Raw genomic sequence first — 20,896 nt, forward strand, 5'->3', positions numbered from 1 at the left:
TCATATACCAATATTTCTCCCACAAAAGCTTATTAAATATCCTTGTAACATCAAGAAAAGTTATATATATTGTTTCCACAGATCAATTTGTTACATCCACAAAATGAGAGCTTATCCAACAGGCCAGACAAACATTATTCCCATAAAGCCCAACTATTTCTATTTAAGAAGCAGAAGGTGATACAGCCCATTCAGATATTTGATAGGATTGGGTTTGATCTGATCTTCACTAAACCTCCACTTTTTTACCTGCTTCCATAAACCTCATATAATCTATGGGTTAAAAATTTGTTGCTCTCAACAGAGATAAAGTAATACAGCATGGAAGCAGACCATTTGGCCCAACAGATCCATGCTGACCACAGCATTCTCCCTGCTAGTCCTAGTTGCCCAAACTCCTCAAGCCCCTCCCTCCATGGACCCATCCAGAAGCCTCTCAAATGTTGCAATTGTACCAGCCTCTGCCATTTCCTCCAGCAGTTTATTCCAAGTACTCACTACCCTCTGTAAAACCAAGTTGCCTTCTGGTCTCTTCTAAATCTCTCCCATCTTATCTTGTTATTTATACCATCTAGTTTTCAACACCCCCAACCCTGGAGAAAAAACTATGACTGCCTATCCATACTGCTCTTAAGCATATGAGATGCTGCAAGCGATGGAAATCCAGAGGAATACACACAAAATGACACAGGAACTCAGCATCTCAGGCAGTATCTACAGAAAGGAATTGGATATCGATGTTTTGGACTGAGACCCTTCATCAGGACTGGAAAGAAAGAGGGAAGAAGCCAGAATACGGAAGTGAGGGGAGGGGAGGAGAAAAAGGTACAAACTGGAAATACAAAAGTGATAAATGGAAAAGGTAAAGGGCTGAAGAAGAGTGCACCATGTGAGAAAGGGAGGAGGGACAGAGAGGGATGATAGGTAGGTGAGAAGAGAAGGTGTATGAGGGGAGCCAGACTGGGGAATATAAAATAAGGGGTAAGGGAAGGGGAGAAATTACCATTCATGTAACCTAAGTGCCTTCTTCACTACTCTGTCCACTTCACACTTGCTTTTAGTGAAGTTGTGCACTTGTATTCCAGGTCACTCTGTTCCACACATTAGTCAATGCCTTGCCATCCGCTATGTGAGTCCTACCCTGGCTAGACTATACAATATTCATTACTTTGCACTAACCTAAGTTGAAATTCATTTGCCATACCTCCGCCCTTCTCACTAATAATTGATCAAGATCCCTCTGCTGCACTGTCAACAAGACCCAATGATCTACGATCATTTGCAAACTTTGGACTGTGGAAGGAAACCAGAGCACCCAGAGGCAACCCACACGCTCACAGGGAGAATATACAAATTCCCTGTAGCCAGTGCCAGAACTGAAATCTGAATTGCAGAATGCCCCATGCTGTAATTACATTGCACTAACCACTACGCTACCACGTGCATGTATATGGTCTGTTGTCCTTCATTAGTCAGGGCTCCAGGTAATGTGGCCGCTCTGTAAAACTCAAGTTAGATCACACTTGGAGTATTGTGCTCAGTTCTCATGTGGAAGCTTTAGAGAGGGTGCAGAGGAGATTTACTAGAATGCTGCTTGGAGTTGAGAGCAAGTCTTGTGAGGAAAGGTAGATCGAGCAAGGGGTTTTCTCTTTGGAGAGAAGGAGGATGAGAGGTGACTTGATATACATGTATAAGATGAAAAGGGACATAGATAGACTGGAAGCCAGAGCCTTTTTTCCCAGAGTAGCAATGGCTAGTACAAGACAGCACAATTTCAAGAAGATTGTAATTATCCATTAGCGGTAATGTCAGAAGTAGGTTTTTTACACAGGTAAGTGCATGGACTGCACTGCCAGAGGTGGTGTTAAAGGCAGATACATTAGGGACATTTAAGAAGCTCTTACACAGACATAAGGATGAAAGAAAAATGGAGGGCATTTGGGGAGGGAAGGGTGCAGTTGACTTTGGAGTAGGTTAGAGAGCTGGCACAACATTGGTCCTGAAAGGTCCATACTGTGCTATACTGTTCTATATTTTAAACAATTTGGATATGAATATACATGGCACCACTGGCAAATTTGCAAAGCTCACTGAACTATAATTCACAAGATTATCTCTATAATCTTTCTTGAATAAAGTAAGAACATTTGCCATCCTACCATCCTCTGGCACTTCTGTAGTCAATGAAGATGCAGAAATTATTGCAAAGGCACAACATAGTTAGCTGGGTTATATCAAACACAAGAAAATGTGCAGATGCTGGAAATACAAAGCAACTCTCACACAAAATGCTGCAGGAACTCAGCAGGCCAGTCAACATCTATGGAAAAGAGTAAACAGTCAGCATTTTGAGCCAAGACACTTTAGTCTTGGCCCCAAATTTTTGACTGTTTACTCTTTTTCATAGATGCTGTTAATCTGGGTTATATTCTGTCTGGCTCTGGGGGTTATGTCTCTTTGAGTTTTTCAGAAGTTCTGGCACATATTCCAGCATATTAGCTTGTTTGACACTGACCTCACATTTGTCAAGGTCCCTCTAGCTGGTAAATACTGAAGCAAAGTATTCATTATGGACCTCTCTGATCTCCTCTGACACCAGGCACGTTTCCTCTTTCATTCTTAATTGGTCCTACTTTCATTCTACTCATCCTCCTGTTCTTCAAATTTGTCTAGAATACCTTGGGGTTTTCCTTAACCCTATATGCCAAGGTCTTAACAGGTCCCCTCCTAGATCTCTTAAGTCTCTCCTTTAGCTACTTGCTGATTACCTATATCCTTCAAGAGCCCTGGCTGATCTTTGCTGCCTAAAACATAAGTAAGCTTCCTTCTTCTTCTTGACTATTTGTTCCATTTCTTTTGCCAACCGTGGTTCTTTCACCCTATCATCTTTTCCTGCCTCAGTGGGACAACTCTCCAACACCTCATATAAGTTCTCCCTAAACAATCTCTACATTTCTACTATACATTTCCCTGAGTACATCTGTTCCCAATTTATCCTCACAAGTTCCTACCTAATAGCACAATTTGTCTTTCCCATACTGTCTGCTCTAAGGCTATGCCAAAAGTCAGCGAGTTGTGTTACCAAGAGACCTATCACTGTGCCAGGTGTATTGCCGAGCTTTATAACCAGTGTGGCCTGACCATGTATTATGTCAGGAACCATTTCTGGACATGCCTAACAAATTCTGCCCCATCTAAAGCTTTTACACTGTGGAGGTTCCAATCAGTACTGGGGAAGTTGAAGTGACCATGTTAATAACACTTTTATTTTTGGACTTTTCCAGAAGCTGCCTCCCAATCTGCATCCGCAGTCACAATAAATTGCAGATAGATTTGAAACTACTTCCATCTCTCCCCCCCATTGACTCCATGTACACTTTTCACTACCTCAGAAAAGCAGACAACACAATTGAATACCCTTCCCATGCTGGACATCTCTCTTCTCCTCTCTTGCATTGACCAGAGATACAAAAGCTCAAGAACATGTATCATTCAACTCAAGGACAACATTTATCCCACTGTTATACGACTCTTGAATAGACCTCTTGGATGTTAAAGATAAACCCTTGATCATTCAGTCTAAATCCTCTTGGCTCTGGCACTCTGTCTACCTGCACAGTGCTTTCTCTGTAAATGTAACATTATATTCTGCTTTCTGTTATTGTTTTTCTTTTGTACAGTCTCAATGTACTTATGTATGGAATGATTTGTCTGGATGGTATGCAAAAAAATGTCTTTTCACTGTATCTCAGTATATGTAACAAAATAGACCAATTACCAATTATCATTAAAGGAAAATGTTTATAACTTGTGTAGACAAGTTATAGTAGTTGACTTAAACGAAGGAAGAGGCAGTATAAAGCTGAAGAAATTGACTCCCAGGAATGCCAAAAACAAGTAACAATCCAGTGATCCAGGAGAATTATGGCAAGCAAGAAAAATAAACCAAGAAAAAAATAAAACGTAGCAAAGAAACTGAAAAAAAAACTTGCAACAGATTGCACAGAATAATAGTAAAGATTTTTATTGTTACATTAAGAATATGTGTGTAGATGAGATATTCCATTAAGGACAGATACACAAGACAATCTTTGCAAATAGGAGAGAAACTAGAAGTTAATCAAAAGGAGCTTTCTCAATTCCCTAAAATATAGTCAGTAATATGGCAAAAATAATGGAGTAGATGCTTCTCAAGGACTTGAAAGTGGGTAACAAAAAAAAAGTAATGAGCTCTAGATATGTTAAACATCTGTTTCATTGGCAAAATACTGGAATTCACTATTAAGCATATGGCAAGATTTAGAAAATTTTACCATGATTGGTATTTAGAAGAGTGATAGATTATCTTATTGAATCTTACAAATTCTGAGAAAAATTGACAACAAAAATGTTGAAAGAATGTTTCCCCTTATGGGGGAGTCTGGAACGAGAGGTCCTGAAGAAGGGTGCCTGATCCAAAGTTTTGACTGGTTTCTCTTTCCAGTTGCTTGATTGCTGAGTTCTTTTACAACTTCTATTTTCGTTTCACATTCCAGAATTTGTGGCTTTATTTGTTTTCCATGTTTCAATATCACAGATATGCTTAGGGAGTATATCCAGACGGCCTTTTCCAGTGAGGCAATGTAGGTAGAACTTAGGAATAAAGGTGCTGTCATGCTGATGGACTTATAAAGGTCTCCCAATAGACAGCAGGAGATAAAAGAGATCATGTATTAGCAAATTATCGAAATATGTGAAAGCAACTGGGTTGTTGTACGTAACCAGTTTTCCAGGATTGACTAGGAATTCCATGGTGCCAGAGATTTAGATGAGGCAGAATATGTTAAGTGAGCTCATGAGGGTATCTTGAAATAGTATGTTGATAGCCCAACCAAGGAAAGGGCCATTCTACACTTTGGGAAATGAGATTATCTAGGCGATCAAAGGTTTAACATTTTGGAATAGTGATCATAACTCAAAATTTTGAGAGTTGAGCTCGGGGTAAGCATTAATTTGGGGAAGCCAATTACAACAGGAGAGGAGGAGAATAGATTGGGGTGGCTGTTATTGAGCAAGTCCAGATATGACAAGTGGGAGCCACTTAAAGGCCATCTGCTCAGAAATCCGGACCAGCATATTTCTATCAGAAAGACAGATGGCAAGTTTCTGAAACATTGGATGAGAAGAGCTGTGAATTTAGTAAAATAAAGAAAAAGGAAGCTCATAAAAAGTTTAGAAAGCTGAAATTGGACAGAGTCTTTGAGCAATACAAAGGAAGCATGGAAAAGCTTAAAATAGGGAATCAGGAGGGGTAAAAGGTGCCATGAAATGTTCTTGGTCAGTTGGTCAAAGGAGAATTCCAAGACATTTTACACATATACAGTAAAAACAAGACAATAGCTAGAGAGAGGAAGGATCACTCAAGGACAAAGTATGGAATTTATGCCCAGAGCCAGAGGATGTACAAGGTGCTAAATTAATATTTTGTATCAGTATTCACCAGTGTTGGGTTGGACTTTATAATTGCTATTTTCCTTGCAGTTTAAGTTTCTTTTGCGTGTTTGTATTTTTATATAATCACTTATTTACTAGTAATTGTTCAGTAGTTCCAATCGTGGCTATGGCATTAATTGAGTAGGGGCTATCTCATTGGTTAATTTAAACAATGAAATTTGAATGAAACATGTGTTATCAGCCATTTGATATAAGAGGACCAGACCATGTTGGTTCTTTCTTTTTCCCTTTCTCTCTCTCTCTGCCCCCAATACTTCTTCTCTCTTTGTTTTTCTTTGTTCCTGTAACACTTAATAAAAATGATCATAAGCAACAAGTTTTATGCCTCATTCCTGACTTCTGAAGAATCTTAGTTCAAAAACATCAGTATCCAGTAATTTTGGCGCAGTTAGTGGATGGTTATGAAGATTTAAGAACTCAGAAGAACCCACGTGAAATAGAAATGGCCAAAGTCATGGAATCTACTAAAGAAAACAGGGAAGTTGAATTTCCAGGAGTTATGTTTGATTAGCTGACTGAGGGTTTGAGTTCTTACCTGAATAAAACATTTCAATTTGATAAGAATAATGAAAAAGTATGACGAAATATACCATTGATGTTGAGTCTAATGAAATGTGGCCCTTACACGATACTGAGAAGGTATGGGATGAGTTCCAGAGAACGTCTTCGGCAAAGGAAATAACTGTCAGTATTATCATAGTTAAGAAAGCACGAGTTATGTAGGATGAGAAAAACACTGTGAGTTTAAGTGGGCGCGTGGTCAGCTGGAGAGCGTAATTTATGACTTGGAAGAATGAGTGAAAAAGTTTATACAAGTGGAAAAGGAAAGGGAATACTGATAAACTACAAAAACAGTACGGCAGAGACAGGAAAAGTCTAAAGAGCAAACCTTTGCATTAAATTAATGAGTGAGAAAACAACATGATAAATCGCTTTGAATTGAAGTGCATGCATGGAGCTTCAAAGTAAATTGAAGCAGCATCAGAAAGCCCAGCAGCGACGTCAGGTGGGCTTTCCACCAGCTAGCTGAACTGGAAATGATTGATAAATGGCCCAAATAAATTCCACATCCTAAAAAAGGAAGTTTGAAGACCTGGGCTGAACTTCAATGCATTAAAAATATATACAAACTACACCCATAAGATAGGATCCAAATTTTGGCTAATACATTGCCTTCTCAGCAAATCAGACATTTGACTCATAGATTTGACGACAACAAAGGAGATAGTAAACAAAATATACAAGGTGTTTGGGATGCTTTTATGAGGTGGTTGGAAAAACAGGACCGATACAGAGGGATTAGAGGAAAGTGGGTGATTGCATGCAAAAGGTTTCTGAAGATGTTTCTCTAAACGACGAATGCGACAGGACAGTGTGGTTAAATTACTCAGAGGTCCAGGAATAATTAAGGATAACATAGAGGACTCTCCATATGGTTCCTTGAAGTCAACTTTAAGGGATGGCTCGAAACAAGAAATTGCTCAAATGGTGAAGCTGACAAAACTGAATTGGAGTGGAGTTGATGTTCCATTTAGGAAACTAATGCAAGCTGCCAAACAAGTGAACAAGACATTAAAATCTGAAAAAGATCATTACAGGTGGGTCAGTTACCTGTTGACCAACAGCCACTGACCATGAGTCAGCAGTCATTGCTGGCTGGTCAACAGCCACAGCTACTGCAGGTGAGTCAACACCCATTAACCAACAGAAAAAGTGGGACTGAAATTCACCGTGTTCACAATGCAATCTCAGTCTGAGCCACACCTCAGAGGCCAGTTCCCTAAAACAAAATGACACTTTTTGGTAAAAGGCTAGCCTAGAGGTTGTTGGTATAGAAACAAGATGAACAACAGGTACAAGCTCAACAGGTTCAGTCCTCTGCCCCACTAATATCAGGAGATCCTGATCTGATGGCACAACTTCAACAAGCGATCTTGGAAGTAGTGAATGTATTGTTGAATTCAAAAATGACTAAGCTCTGCCTACAGCTCTTGCTTGCCTTAATAGAGCAAAAAACGGCCACATTATATGTTAATTTACTGATTGGAATGAATTTTTGTTAGACTATGATGACCATGACTCTGCAAGGATGACAACATGCCATGAAGATGCAAGCTATTATCAAGAAACACCTCAAATGAATCCAGATCTGATTCTATACTCTAATGGCTCCTCAACAATTGAGGAAGGAAATCGATTGGTTGAATGGGTCATTGTTTCTGAAACTCAAGTGCTGGCATCAGGAAGCATGCCTCCTGGCACCTCTGCACAACAGGCAGAACTGAAAGCTCTGATTAAATCCTGGAATTTAGTAGAAGGAAGATCAGCTAACGTCTACCCTCATTCTCAGTATGCTTTAGGAGTTGTTCCTGACTTTGGAGACTTATGGAGACAAAGGAGATTTCTTACAGTCATGGGAACCCCAATCAAATGTGGCCAAAACAGTACAGGAACTTATGAATGTTCTACAAATGGCCTCAGACTTGGCTGTAGATTAGACAGTGATGGAGCATGGAGATATGGCACCAGTCAAAGACTAATAACTCTTGCTATGTTACTTCCTTATCTGGCACAGCAGATACACTCCCTAGAACATATTGGAGTTTAAAAGATGATCAATAGATTCTCCCAATGCTGGTGGAATCCAAAGATCAGGATACAAGCTCAACAAATGCTTGAAAGATCCATGACCTGCCAGAAAGTGAATCCTGGAGCAGTGGAAAAGCTACCATAATTAAGAACTCTTGCCTAGTCTATTTTTACCAGAGGACTACATTACTTTGCCAAAGTGTCAAGGATACTTGGACGTACTGGTAATAGCAGGAAAGTTTTCAAGATGAGTGGAAACTATTCCAGCAAAGGAAGCCACTGCCACACACAAAGATTACACTTCTAGATGGGAATGCCAGGTCACATCGATTCTGACCAAGGAACACATTTGTTTGAAAGTGTTTATCAGGAATATGTTGACTGATGAACACTGAATGGTCTTTTGATTGTCCACAGCTCCCAGCGTCATCAGAACAGGTCGAACGAATAAATGGAATCATCAAAGAACGACTGGCTGAGTACCACGAGGAAGGCCTACTATGGTCTTATGCAGCATCAGCATCAGAACAACACTAAACAAAACTAAATTAAGTCAATTCAAGGTAATAAGAGGACGAGCCATGACCCTATCGTGGCTCTTGATCTCAGAGAGACTGATATTATGGCAGGCAGTTTAGTTAATTATTGCGTAAAATCAACCCAAGCTGTACAATCTGCTTCTCGACAGGTTTCTGCCGGAACAGAAAGAGGGCACACCCTGACTCCTGGTGCGTGGTCCGTAAGTCAAGATCTGCAGAAGGCACCTTTGGGAACTCAGTGGAAAATTCTTTATCAAAAACTGTTAATTACTTACTCAGCAGAGAAGGCAGAAGTTAAAAATGAGTGAGTACATGCTTGCCACTGCAAGTGAGCTAAAGCATTACCCAACGAGTACAATAAACACTGAGGTTAATGTGCAAGTAACCCCTGACTCTGAGCCTGCTCTGCTGGGCAACAGTGAGCACATCACAAAGCAGCCAGAAGACTTTGAACACAGTCAATAATTGCTGGACATTATGAAGTTTATACGCATATTATTTGTTGTTGTTATATTTCTGCCAATTTTTCCTATTCACAATGTGCCAATTGAGATGATTCATAATGTGTACTTACTTGTATAACATGAATTTGCGGATGCTATTAGTGCCTCTAGCTGTTGGGTAGCATAGCTGGGAGAAAAGCTTTATATATCACACACTTAGAAACAGTTGCCATGCGTAAGATGGTTCTCCAAAATTGGATGGCATTAGATCTTCTCTTAGCAGTTGGTGGGGGGAGGAAATGACATGTGCAGTGATAGGCAAGGAATGTTGTACTTATATACGTTCGTTAAAAATGCAAAAATTCATATCCCATAATCAGTACAAGCTTCAAACACAATTGAAATTGTGGCACACCTGTAACAATCTCTAGGAAATCACCTTGGACCTAACATTCCTCTACTTCACAACACCCACAAACACTAATACCAATTTCAAGATTTACATTTGCATTTCATAGACTGAATGCAGTTCCATCAGAGCAGTAATTTGTTTCAAATTCATTGTGGGATACTGAATAAGTACATGGAGAGGCTGACCGTTTTCTACACCCAGTCTGATGTGCAGGACAAAGTGCTGGTGAGGAAGGCACCCTTCCCCCAGAGGAGGAAGCACTCCAGCTAGCTGAAGCTGAGATGAGGAAGATCCTGGACAGATCAACCTATGCAATGCTGCGGGGCCCAATGATATACCAGGTCAGGATCTGAAAGACTGCACAGCCCTGTTGACAGATACACTCAACACCTCTCTGGAATAATCCATCATCCCCTTGGTTTTCAAGGTGGCAACATCATTGCAGTGCCAAGGAAGGTGACAATAACCTGCCTAAATGAATATTGCCCAGTGGCATTAACATCAGCCTTTATGAAATGCTTTGTGAAGCTGGTCATGGAGCACATTAAAGCCTTTCTCCTAGCTACACTGGACCCTTTCCAGTTTGTTTATCGCTGAAATCAATTCACTGACGATGCAACAGTTTGCTCCCCACTCTGTCCTGTCCCAGCTAGAAAATGGAGTCTCATATGCCAGATTGCCGTTTATAGACCAGTTCAGTGCTCAACACCATCGTACTCCATGGTGGGGAAACTGTCCTCGCTGGGTCTCAACACTTCCCTCTGCAATTGGATACTGGACTTCTTAACAGTAAGGCTACAGTCAGTCCATGTGGGCAACAATGTCTCTCGTCCCATTACGCTGAGCACTGGTGCTCCCCAAGGCTATGTGCTCAGCCTACTGCTGTTCGCATTGCCACCACACGAATGTGTCACAGGATCCAGCTCAAACCATTTTCAGATGACACAACAGTGGCTGACTTTATTAATAATGATGACGAGACAGAGTATAGAGACAGAGAGGAGGTGAAGGGGCTGGTGGATTGGTATGAGAAGAACAACCTAAGCCTGCTGAACATGGAGAAGACAAAGGAAATCACTGTGGATTTCAGGAAGGTGTAGACAAACCATCCCCCTCTGCAAATTCATGGCTCCACAACCCCCCGTAGAGAGAGTTAAGTGCACCAAGTTCCTGGGAGTTCACATCATGGATGACCTCACCAGGTCCCTTAATATCACCTCCCTGAACAAGAAGGCACAGCAGAACCTCTAGTTCCTCCGAAGATTGAAGAAAGCAAGGATCCTGCCCCCCCCCACCCTCCATCTTAACTGTGTTTCACAGGAGCACCACTGAGAGCATCCTGACAAGTTGCATCTGCATCTGGAATGGGAGCAGTTAAGCATCAGACCAGGAATCCCCACAAAGGACTGTGAGAACAGCTGAGAGGATCATAGGGTCTCCCTACCATCTATCAGGGACATTTATCAGGAACACTGCAAACTTAGGGCCCTTAGTATTATTAAGTACCCCATCCACCCATCCATCATGCCCTTTGATTTCTACCATCAGGCAGGAGACTACAACGCATAAAAACGTGAACAGTCAGGATGAGAAACAGTTTCTTCCCCCAGACCATTAGGCTTCTGAACTCCCAGCTGCATCGTACTCAAGATATCACTGGTTAAGAGTGATTAAACAGACTTTTAACATCATAAATCAGCAAGTTGTTTGTTAAGTCTCTTTCACCAATCAACTTCCCAGCTCTTTACTTCGGCTCTCCCCCCATCCAAGTTTCACCTATCACCTTGCGGTTCTTCTTTCCCTCCACACCCCCCCCCCCCCCCCAACTTTCTTACTCTGACTCCTCATCTTCTTTTCAACTCCTGATAAAGGGTCTCGGCCCGAAACACCAACTGGTTACTCATTTCCATAGATGCTGCCTGGCCTGCTGAGCTCCACAGCATTTTGTGTGTGCTGCTCGGATTTCCAGCATCTGCAGATTTTTGAAAACCAATGTTTTTTTGTGAGCGTCAAAGGCAATGAAACCAAGAAGTGGATCTGAGAACAAGATCAGATTGTCTATCATCCTATGGGATGATGAAGAAGACATGGGGGGGGGGGAGGAGGGGGACCCACATTGCTCATTTTTATCGCCTTTACATTTAGAAAAACAACTTTACTGCGATTCTCTGGAATAAATATGTTGAACAGTAGACCACAGGAAAAACTCTTGGGGTAGAGCACTTCAAAGATTAATGACCCTCAGAGAAGAAATTCCTTCTCACATTCACCCTGATTCTAAATGCCCCATGACATGAAACATCCTCTCTAATCTATCTTGTCAAGGCCTCATAATATATCATGTTTCAGCACATTCACTTCACATTCTTCTAAGGTCACACTGTATGAATGTCTTAGGCCCTTCATTGCTGATTTTCTATCCATTTCAAGATCTAAAGGTGGACGTTCACTGATAACTCAATATTGGAACACAGTGTATTGTTCACACAATGTTCTAGTTTTACATTGGTTTCTCCCATCTAGTATTGTGAATAGGCAAGGCTCACACTAATCATTGACGCTAAGCAACGTCTCCGTTGCTCGCATCTTTAGAAACAGCTCTATTTCTATCTTAGATATTTCTGTTTTTCTTTTCAACGTTCTTTTGAAGATCCTGACCTGGAGTTACACTCTGACTTCAGTTCTGTGCAGGAATGGGACCTGCTCTCAGGGCCTCACAACTGGCCGCTTTTTGAGATCCCAAGGACACAGCCTGGAAGGCAAGCATAGCTCTAAGGTTCTGGATTTTCGTGCTCTGGAGACTTGCTAATTATAGGCTGGTGCCCCTGACTGAAGCATCGCGAGAGAACATGGAACATCAGGAGCAGCGGGTTAGCTGCCAGGGGTTGTGTGTCCACCAAGTTGCACTCTGGTGCCGACTCTCCAGGCACAGAGCTCGGAAAAAGCAACGCAACAGACTCCTAACATTGTAAAACAGCAAGTTGTTTGTTATGTCTCCCCTCTCGCAGAAACGTGGACACCTCGTTTTACCTTATCAGGGAGAGAGAGAGAGAGAGAGAGTGAGAGCCTGTGGTACATCGAATTACTGGGTGAACGTGGAGTTTTTGGGCTACTGTAAGTGTGTGTCTTTACTGATGCTTTGCTGCACGCTTGAGTGATCGGTGGAAGGGGCGTCAATGCTTTTTTGTTGATGGGGGGGTCATTGCCTTGCTGCTGCTTGTGTGTGGGAGGTGGGAGCTGGGGGGGGACTTTGGGGTTCCAATGCTTAACTGTCATTCATTCTTTGGGCACTCCTCTGTTTTCATGGATGTTTGCAATGAAAAGGATTTTCACGATGTATATTTTATACATTTCTCTGTTATTAAATGTACCACTTGAAACCTAACAGTTCAATAATTAGCCCTGTTACTCCAGTAATGAACTGCAGCTCTTTCTGTTTCCTTTTTATCATCTGTAGTTTTAATCCAACCTGAGGTATTATCCAAATCTTGTAAATCACAATTTTTTTTTTGTAAAACCTACTTGATGAAAATCAAAAACAAACCTATATCCACTGGTTTCCTCTTAACAACGTGTGAACTCCATCCTCAAAGACTAAGATTACACATACACAATTTTGACTTAGTCTAACTAATATAATTGTTATTTCCAAAATGGTTTGACTTTGTGGGTCACTTTTGGTTTTGTAACTTTGTCACTGAACTAACTTGCCCCCTAAGGGAGAAACCAACGAAGCTCTTCTTTGCTCAGGGTCAACCACAGATATAGTGTGCTAAATGCCTTTGTGATATGCAAACCAAGGCAGTGCGATATGGAGAGCAAGGCATTGCCCATGCAGATGGCTCCCCTGCTCCACACAGTAGTCTAACACACATTCTTGCCTTTCTTGTACTCTTTAAATACTGTATCTGAAATAACTTTTGGTATCCTCTTTTCAATTGTTAGCTTCCTTATTTAGTTGCCTCATTTTTTAAAAGCTTCCCAATCCTCTAAATTCCCACTAATATGCCCTTATTTTTGCTTTCATGTTGTCTTTGACTTCCCTTGTCAGCCACAGTTGCATCATCCTCTCTTTAGAATATTTCCTCATCTTTCGGATGTATCTATCCTACATCTTCCGAATTGCTCCAGAATCTCCAGCCATTGCTGTTCTGCTGTCATCACTGCTCGTCTCCCCTTTCAGTCAACTTGAACAAGTTGTAATTCCCTTTACTCCACTGTAATACTGATACATCTGACTTTAGCTTCTCCCTGTCAAACTGCAGAGTGAATTCTATCAGATTATCATTACTGTCTCCTCAGGGTTCCTTTGCCTTAAGCTCCCTAATCAAATCTGGCTCATTACACAACACACAATCCAGGACTGCCTTTTCCCTAGTGGGCAAAACCACAAGCTGCTCGAAAGAAACATTGTGTGAGCAATGCCCGTAGCTTAAGGTCATCTACATTTTCGAATAAACTTTTTCCATAACATACAATGATTAAACATATTTGCAATACAGAAATCACTTATCCTATTCATATCTGCTATAAATCTTGCATAAATTAAACCCCAGGATTGGAAGTTGTTTGCTAGAATAGATATTAATTGAACCCTAATCTTACTTAGAAATTTCTGATCCATATTATTTGCAGTATTTTGATTTCCATTTTACTTGTTTTTGGTTTGTATGCCTATATTTTAATTTCAGTTAAACTTGCTCCTTCTATTCATAATAGAGCCAATAAACTTAATATTATGACATAAAATCTGACCTTTAAAATAATAAAGTGCATTGTCACTGTTAACTTACATTTTAAGACATCAATAAAATGTGCCAGGAAAATTTGAATGAATATGACAGGTAAAGGAAAGTTCAATGTTGTTCCTGTGGACTCAATCTGCATTTGCTTTCTCCACTGCAGTGGAGACTGTGCTATCAATAACAATGTCAGAATACGAGATTGAAAGAAATGCAGTGGGGTGATCTAGAGCTGCTCATTGTCTTCACTCAGTATCGAATTTTATAATTTCAGGAAACTTGACTTCTCAGTCTGTTTAAGACCATAAGACATAGGAGCAGAATTAGGCCATTCAACCCATCAAGTCTGCTCATTACATCATGGCTGATCCCGGATCCCAGTCAATCCCATTCACCTGCCTTCTCACCATATCCTTTGCCTCTTTAAATATACCCACAGATTTGACCTCCACTGCAGTCTGTGGCAGAGCATTCCAGAGATTCACCACTCTCTAGTTAAAAAAATTCCTCCTTATGTCTGTTCTGAAAGGTCGCCCCTCAATTTTAAGGCTGTGCCCTCCGGTTCTGGATACCCTCACCACAGGAAACATCGTCTCCACATCCACCTTTTCTAGTCCTTTCAACATTCAGTAGGTTTCAATGAGATCCATTATTAGCATTCTTCTAAATTCCAGTGAGTACAGACCCAAAGCTGCCAAGTGCTCCTCGTATGTTAACCCCTTAATTCCTGGAATTATCCTTGTGAACTGCTTCTGGAGTCTTTCCAATGACAACACATCCTTTCTGAGATATGGGGCCCAAAACTATTGACAACACTCCAAGTGTGGCCTGACCAGTGTCTTATCTACTTGCTTTTATATTCTATTCCCCTTGAAATAAATGCCAACATTGCAATTGCCTTCTTTACCACAGACTCAACCTGTAAATTAATCTTCTGGGAGTCTTGCACAAGGACACCCAAGTCCCTATGCATCTCTGATGTTTGAATTTTCTCCCAATTTAGATTAACAGTCTGCACTATTACTCCTTTTACCAAATTATCAATCATCCATCTGTGATATCAGTTTAGCTTGATTTTGTTTCACCTTTTACTCTGACATTTTAGGTAATCGTTCATGGACTGAAAGACGAAGGTCACAGTTCCTACGGTACTCATTTTTCACCCCACCAGCAAGGTGTGCAGGCCAGATTTTTAAACAGAGACTGGCCGGTGCCTGAAATGGAAAACTGAGGGAATTTTGGACGCAGAAATGATAGTGGCATTTATGAAGTTGTTAAATTGGCCAATGAATATACAGAGAATGAAGGAATATAGGTCATCAATAGGCAGTAGAAAATTAGTTTATTTCAGCACTATGTTCAATGCAGACCTTGTGGGCCAAAGAACCTGTTCTTGTGCTGCACGGATCTATGTCTTATTATTGTGACTTTGAGAATCTGCCAAATCAGAAATTGGCTTAGAATGTATTGCCTTTGAGGCGGAGAAAATAGAGTAAGCTTGTGCTTATGGACATCTTTTTGAAGTTAGTACATTTTTGTAGAGCGTACCTTTATGGATGGACAACCCACAAGTGGTGGTCATCTTCTACAGGTAAGGAGCACCGTGAGCTTGTAACGCAAGAAATACGAGAGGTAGAAGAGGAGAAGAAGTTAGCTAAAGCAGCTGGCTTGACCAGACAAGGGGCTTGGACCTGGTGGGAAAGTGTTGAACAACGACATCTATCTTGGAATGTTCTGTGGCAGATGGAACCGCTCCACATTTCTTTTCTATAGAGCAGTGTATGACCTGCTCCCAACACCTGCCAACCTCAGCATCTGGTATGAAGATAAGACAGACAGGTGTGCTGCTTGTGGCGAGAAGGGAACACTTCAACATATTTTGAGTGCACGCAGAGTCAATCCTTCCAGCGGCATGTGCACTTGGAGACATGACAACATACTCAAAGTTGTAACAGAAGCGGTTGAGCACAGAGTACTGCAGCACAACTTATCTCATGCCCCACGCTGCACAGAACATTGCATATCATTTGTGAAAGAAGGCTCCAAGTCAAGGGTGTACAGCGCAGGCCCACAATCAAACATACTTTCTTCAGCCAACGATTGGTGTGTCAAGGCCGACCTGCATGGGAAAGGCAGTTTCCCGGAGCAAATAGCTTTCACCACATTGCGTCCAGATATAATCGTTTGGTATGACACCAGTAGAGAAGTGGTTATTGGTGAACTTACAGTCCCCTGGGAAGACAACATCGATGAAGCTCGTGAGCACAAGTTAACCAAGAATGCAGAATTAAGATCAGAGTGCAGAGACAGAGGGTGGAAGGTCTCATGCTATCCATTCGAAGTAGGCTGCCGTGGCTTTATTGCGTTCACTTTCCAGAAGTGGCTGCGTGACCTTGACTTCACTAGAAGAGAGATCAAGTCAATCAGCAGGGCTGTAGCTGAGGTAGTAGAGACAGGATCATCATGGGTGTGGACCAAGTACGTCCAGAGGGGCAGATAGTCGGACAGCGTATCCATCTTTTGCAAACCCTTCAGTAGCTGCATAGACACCTGAAGAGTGGACTATCTGTTGGATGGAAGCGACCAACAACTCTGATAGAGGCAGATGCCAAGTTGTTAAGCTCATCAGTGAGAGGTGGTGCTTTAGCACTGCAGGCCCACCACCTCGAGGGAGTCTTGATCATAAGCGGGCCGAAACTCCTGAAGACAGGTGGCAGATCAACTGAAGATCCCACTGATGATAGCACAGGACAGTTAACATCTTAGTCCACGTGTATTTTCAATTCAATTCTGGATTGCACAAGGTCCTTGGAAAGCTAAGCCAAACATAGTTTTCTTTTCTCATAATTTAAGATAATGTTTTTCTGTTTTTTCAATGTTTTCATTTGTTTATAGTTGCTTTCCAAAAAAACAATCAATTTTTTTTTTTATCAATGGGGATCTCGTAGCGTGCTTGAAAAGTGGGCAGTGCCCTTCCTCTGATTGCATTTTATTTCATCCCAGCCATTTATGTTTATAATATAATTAGTGAACTCATTAAGCATTGTGATATAATTTAGTATCATGTTAATAGCAAATAGAGAAATCCAAGCTAGATATTTAAAAATAATGAATAAACCTGTATTTATTCTTGAATGGCATACATCCAATTAGCCAGTTTGCAATAGATCTGCATTGAACCGAAGCTGAAAAAAATAAAGTGTATCTAAAGCCCGTGAGCCTTGATTGCTTTGTTCTAAAGGACACTCCCAGAAATCTGTATTTGTCCAAGCATATTTCCTGTGGTTTATGTTATAAGTTCCCAGAATTCTGTATTTGTCCAAGCATATTTCCTGTTGTTTATTTTGAAAGTTTCCAGAAATCTGTATTTGCCCAAGCATATTTCCTGTGGTTTATTTTGATGGTACATCTATTACCTTTTATATTCCAAAGCCTGATGCTTCAAGAAGGGTTTAACCCTCATGCAGTTTTGCACTGAATTTCTTCCTATATTGTTTAATCAGAGTAAGAGTAGTTGAAAGAATAGAGGCTTTTTTGAATTTAGAGAAAAATAATGCAAGTTGAAACAGGATAGTTCTCCAGGTCCCTTGAGCCCAATGAGCTTTTCGATAAGATGATGGTATATCCTGTTCCACACCAAAATGCTTGGTCAATTCCCTTATCTCCCATTCGTCTTTGTATCCAAAAATCTAAAAAAAAACTTAGCACTGAACATTCTCAATGGCTCAGCTCTTTGAGGTAGATTTCAATGATTTACAGTTCTCTGTAAGGAAATAGCTCAACATTTCAGTCCAAAATTAATACTGCCTCTATTCTTATACTGAGCACTTTAATTCTGGACTCTCTGTCCAGAGGAAATGTTGTCTCAATAACTAATCAGTCATTGATAATTTTTTTTTCAGAAAAAAACAGAAATGTTGCATTCCCAGTTTTTTAACACTCCACTGCGAGTGGATCTGAATGTCACCTTCAGCCATTAATCGTCAATAAGGTAAAAATCCTAATTGACTTAATGTAATCTCAAGGCTGAAAATAGTGGGAACACTCAGCAGATCAGGTGGCATCTGTGGAAAGAGAGTTAATATTTTAGGTCTTGAAATATTTTCTTGCCTCAGATGTAACCTGATCTGTGGAGTGTTGACAGCATTTTCTGCTTTTATTTTGGATTTCTAGTATTTGCCATTTTCTTTTAGTTTTCTTAATTACTCAAATTGCTGAGTTATTTTTTTGGTGAATCCAAATTAATCAGCGCAATGATGTCATAGATTCTGTTAGTGATGCAGGTTAGACTTACCTTGTATTTCTGTGGAAAACAACAACCAAGCAAATTCCATGGTGCCAACATCACTGGCAGGTAGAAACAATATTTCTAAGGAACACTAATTCACTTTCACAGGGAAGGTCAATTTGTAGATTAGAAAAATATTCCAATAACTTCAAACAGACTAAGCCTCACAAAGCTGTGAATTCGATATGTGCATAAGCAATTTTACATCAAAAACAACAGCTAACAGAATCTTAGTGAGGCAATGAGGATAAACAGAGATCCAGTTAATTAGTATTATTGTTTTCAATGAGCAGAAACTTATTATAATTCACAGTAAAGATAAAGATGAGCTTTATATGTCACATGTACAGTGAAATGCATCATTTGCGTCAACCGCCAACGTAGGCTGAAGGTGTGTTGGGGGCAGCCAGCAAGCACTGCCATGCTTCCAGCGTCATTGTAGCTTTTCTACAACTGACTAACCCGAACCCATACATCTTTATAATGTGGGAGATAAAGGACCACCTGGAGGAAGCCCCATATGATCACAGGGAGAACGTACAAATTCCCCCAGACAGTGGCAGGAATTGATCTCCAATTGCTGGTGTTGTAAAGTGTTTCGCAAACCATACAATCTACTTAAGATGCCCTAAACTTACTTGTAAGTGAGCTTTGTTAGTAGATTATTGACAATTGTTAGTATGTACTCCATAGAAGCTTGTGTTAGTACTTACAATAGACTGGCATTCATCTGGGGTTAGACATTCACCATCACAATCAATATTCTCCAAAATCATCTGTTCACCTTTCTGAAACAGAAGTAAGCAATGCCATTGCAGGATTCAGAGTGTAAAGAAATTACAGAATCATCCCATGTTTGACAGCTTGTTAGAAGATAATATGCTTAGGTGCAGTGGGTTCATTTAATTGATGACAAGTCAATCTTTACTGAAAACCATAATAGTTAAATATTCAAGTTTCTTTTTGCCAACAGAGAAAACATTTTTGGTCCAATGAGGCATTTTCATGCTTTCAGATTGTGTTGAAACTGTACCTAACCTTACTGCATGTCCTTATCAAGTATTATCCAGAGCCCATGGATGTCATCATTAGGATTTAAAAGCAATCGCTCAAGCTATGTTTGCTGTGTTCACTTCATCACCAAGTCTAGCTCGCCACAGGGCTCCCATCTGTCACAGTCGTTACCCTGCATATTTCTCCACTTTAATTCCCTTGTCCCAAAAGCACTCTCCAAGCTCATCTCAGCCTGACTCCCTATCTTCACCAAACTGATGCACTTCTCTTTATGGCATGGATCCTGACATTGGAAATGACAACTTTGCCTCACGTTATGGGTTCCTCCTTTTTCAAATTGCCATCATAAAACTGTGCTCAAGGAAATCAACTTCAAAATACCCAGATTTTTATCAAAGCATCACCCCATTTCAAATTCCTCTTCTTTGTATTGATACACATTTGTTGCCACTAAGAAGCTGATGCCTTTCTTTACTGTAATTCCATACTTGAATCTTTCCAAATGATGCCCAATAAAAGAAAAAAAGGGAATCATTTGGAACTGTGACCAAAATCCATTCATGTCTTCTATATCTTATAACATTATCTATTACATATCCTCCTACAACGTGTCCCAGCCTTCGCCCATCTTACTGTATCTATTACCATCTTGTTCATCCATCCCAGAAGAATTTGCAACAATGGTGTTTACTGCAGAAATTTATTGACAAGGGTCTTTTCCTGGCAAGTTGGTATCCAGTTCTGCCTCTCAACTGTGACTCCCAATCTATTCAATACCTGTGTTCTGACTACATGTTCAACATCCATTCTTCTATGTAACAATTCTGAAAGATGAAACAATACTATTGCATTGCCATGGACAGCTGTGGAGACCAAGTCATGTGGGTATATTTAAAATGAAGGTTAATAGGCTGTTGACTAGTCAGGGGTTATGGGGAGAAGGCAGGAGAATGGGTACAAGAGGGAATAATAAATCAACCATGATTGGATGGTGGAGCAGGCTCAATGGCCTAATTCTGCTCCTATGTCTTTTGGTTTATTTCATGTATGCAAAATGGTTTGGAGAAGTTAAAGTATGTAAAAATTGTAAGTTGTTATGCTGATAGAATACATAATCAGGTGGATGAGCAGAGGTATAGGTGGTGGCAGTAAGATCATTTATTGCAAGACCTAAGGCAGTTGGGTTCCATTTGAGAGGGGAATGGAACTGAAATTAATAACCATATTTCTATTGGGAAACAATTGGGAGGAGACTTTATAAGGCAAAGCTTGAACAAATCAGGAATATTCTAGAAATTTGAAACAGAAATAAGGCGATGGAAGAATTCAGCAGAATCAGTGCCTGAGATACTGTATTATGTAGACTGAGCACTCCA

The 20,896-nt window shown here is 40.5% G+C and overlaps 1 protein-coding gene across 6 annotated transcripts in view; it reads right to left on the reverse strand.

Annotated features, from left to right (window-relative positions):
- The window catches only part of cobl (cordon-bleu WH2 repeat protein), a 263,076-nt gene that overhangs the window by 126,391 nt on the left and 115,789 nt on the right, over positions 1-20,896 (reverse strand). For 5 of the 6 annotated variants that reach the window (XM_073054338.1, XM_073054333.1, XM_073054334.1 and 2 more), the window contains one exon: positions 19,220-19,294. The exons of the other annotated variant lie outside the window; for it this stretch is intronic. In XM_073054338.1, coding sequence (XP_072910439.1) covers positions 19,220-19,294 — 75 coding nt within the window. The remainder of the gene's footprint in view (positions 1-19,219; positions 19,295-20,896) is intronic. 6 annotated transcript variants of the gene reach the window in all.

This window comes from Hemitrygon akajei, chromosome 8 (assembly GCF_048418815.1).
Source record: "Hemitrygon akajei chromosome 8, sHemAka1.3, whole genome shotgun sequence".
Classification (NCBI taxonomy): domain Eukaryota; kingdom Metazoa; phylum Chordata; class Chondrichthyes; order Myliobatiformes; family Dasyatidae; genus Hemitrygon; species Hemitrygon akajei.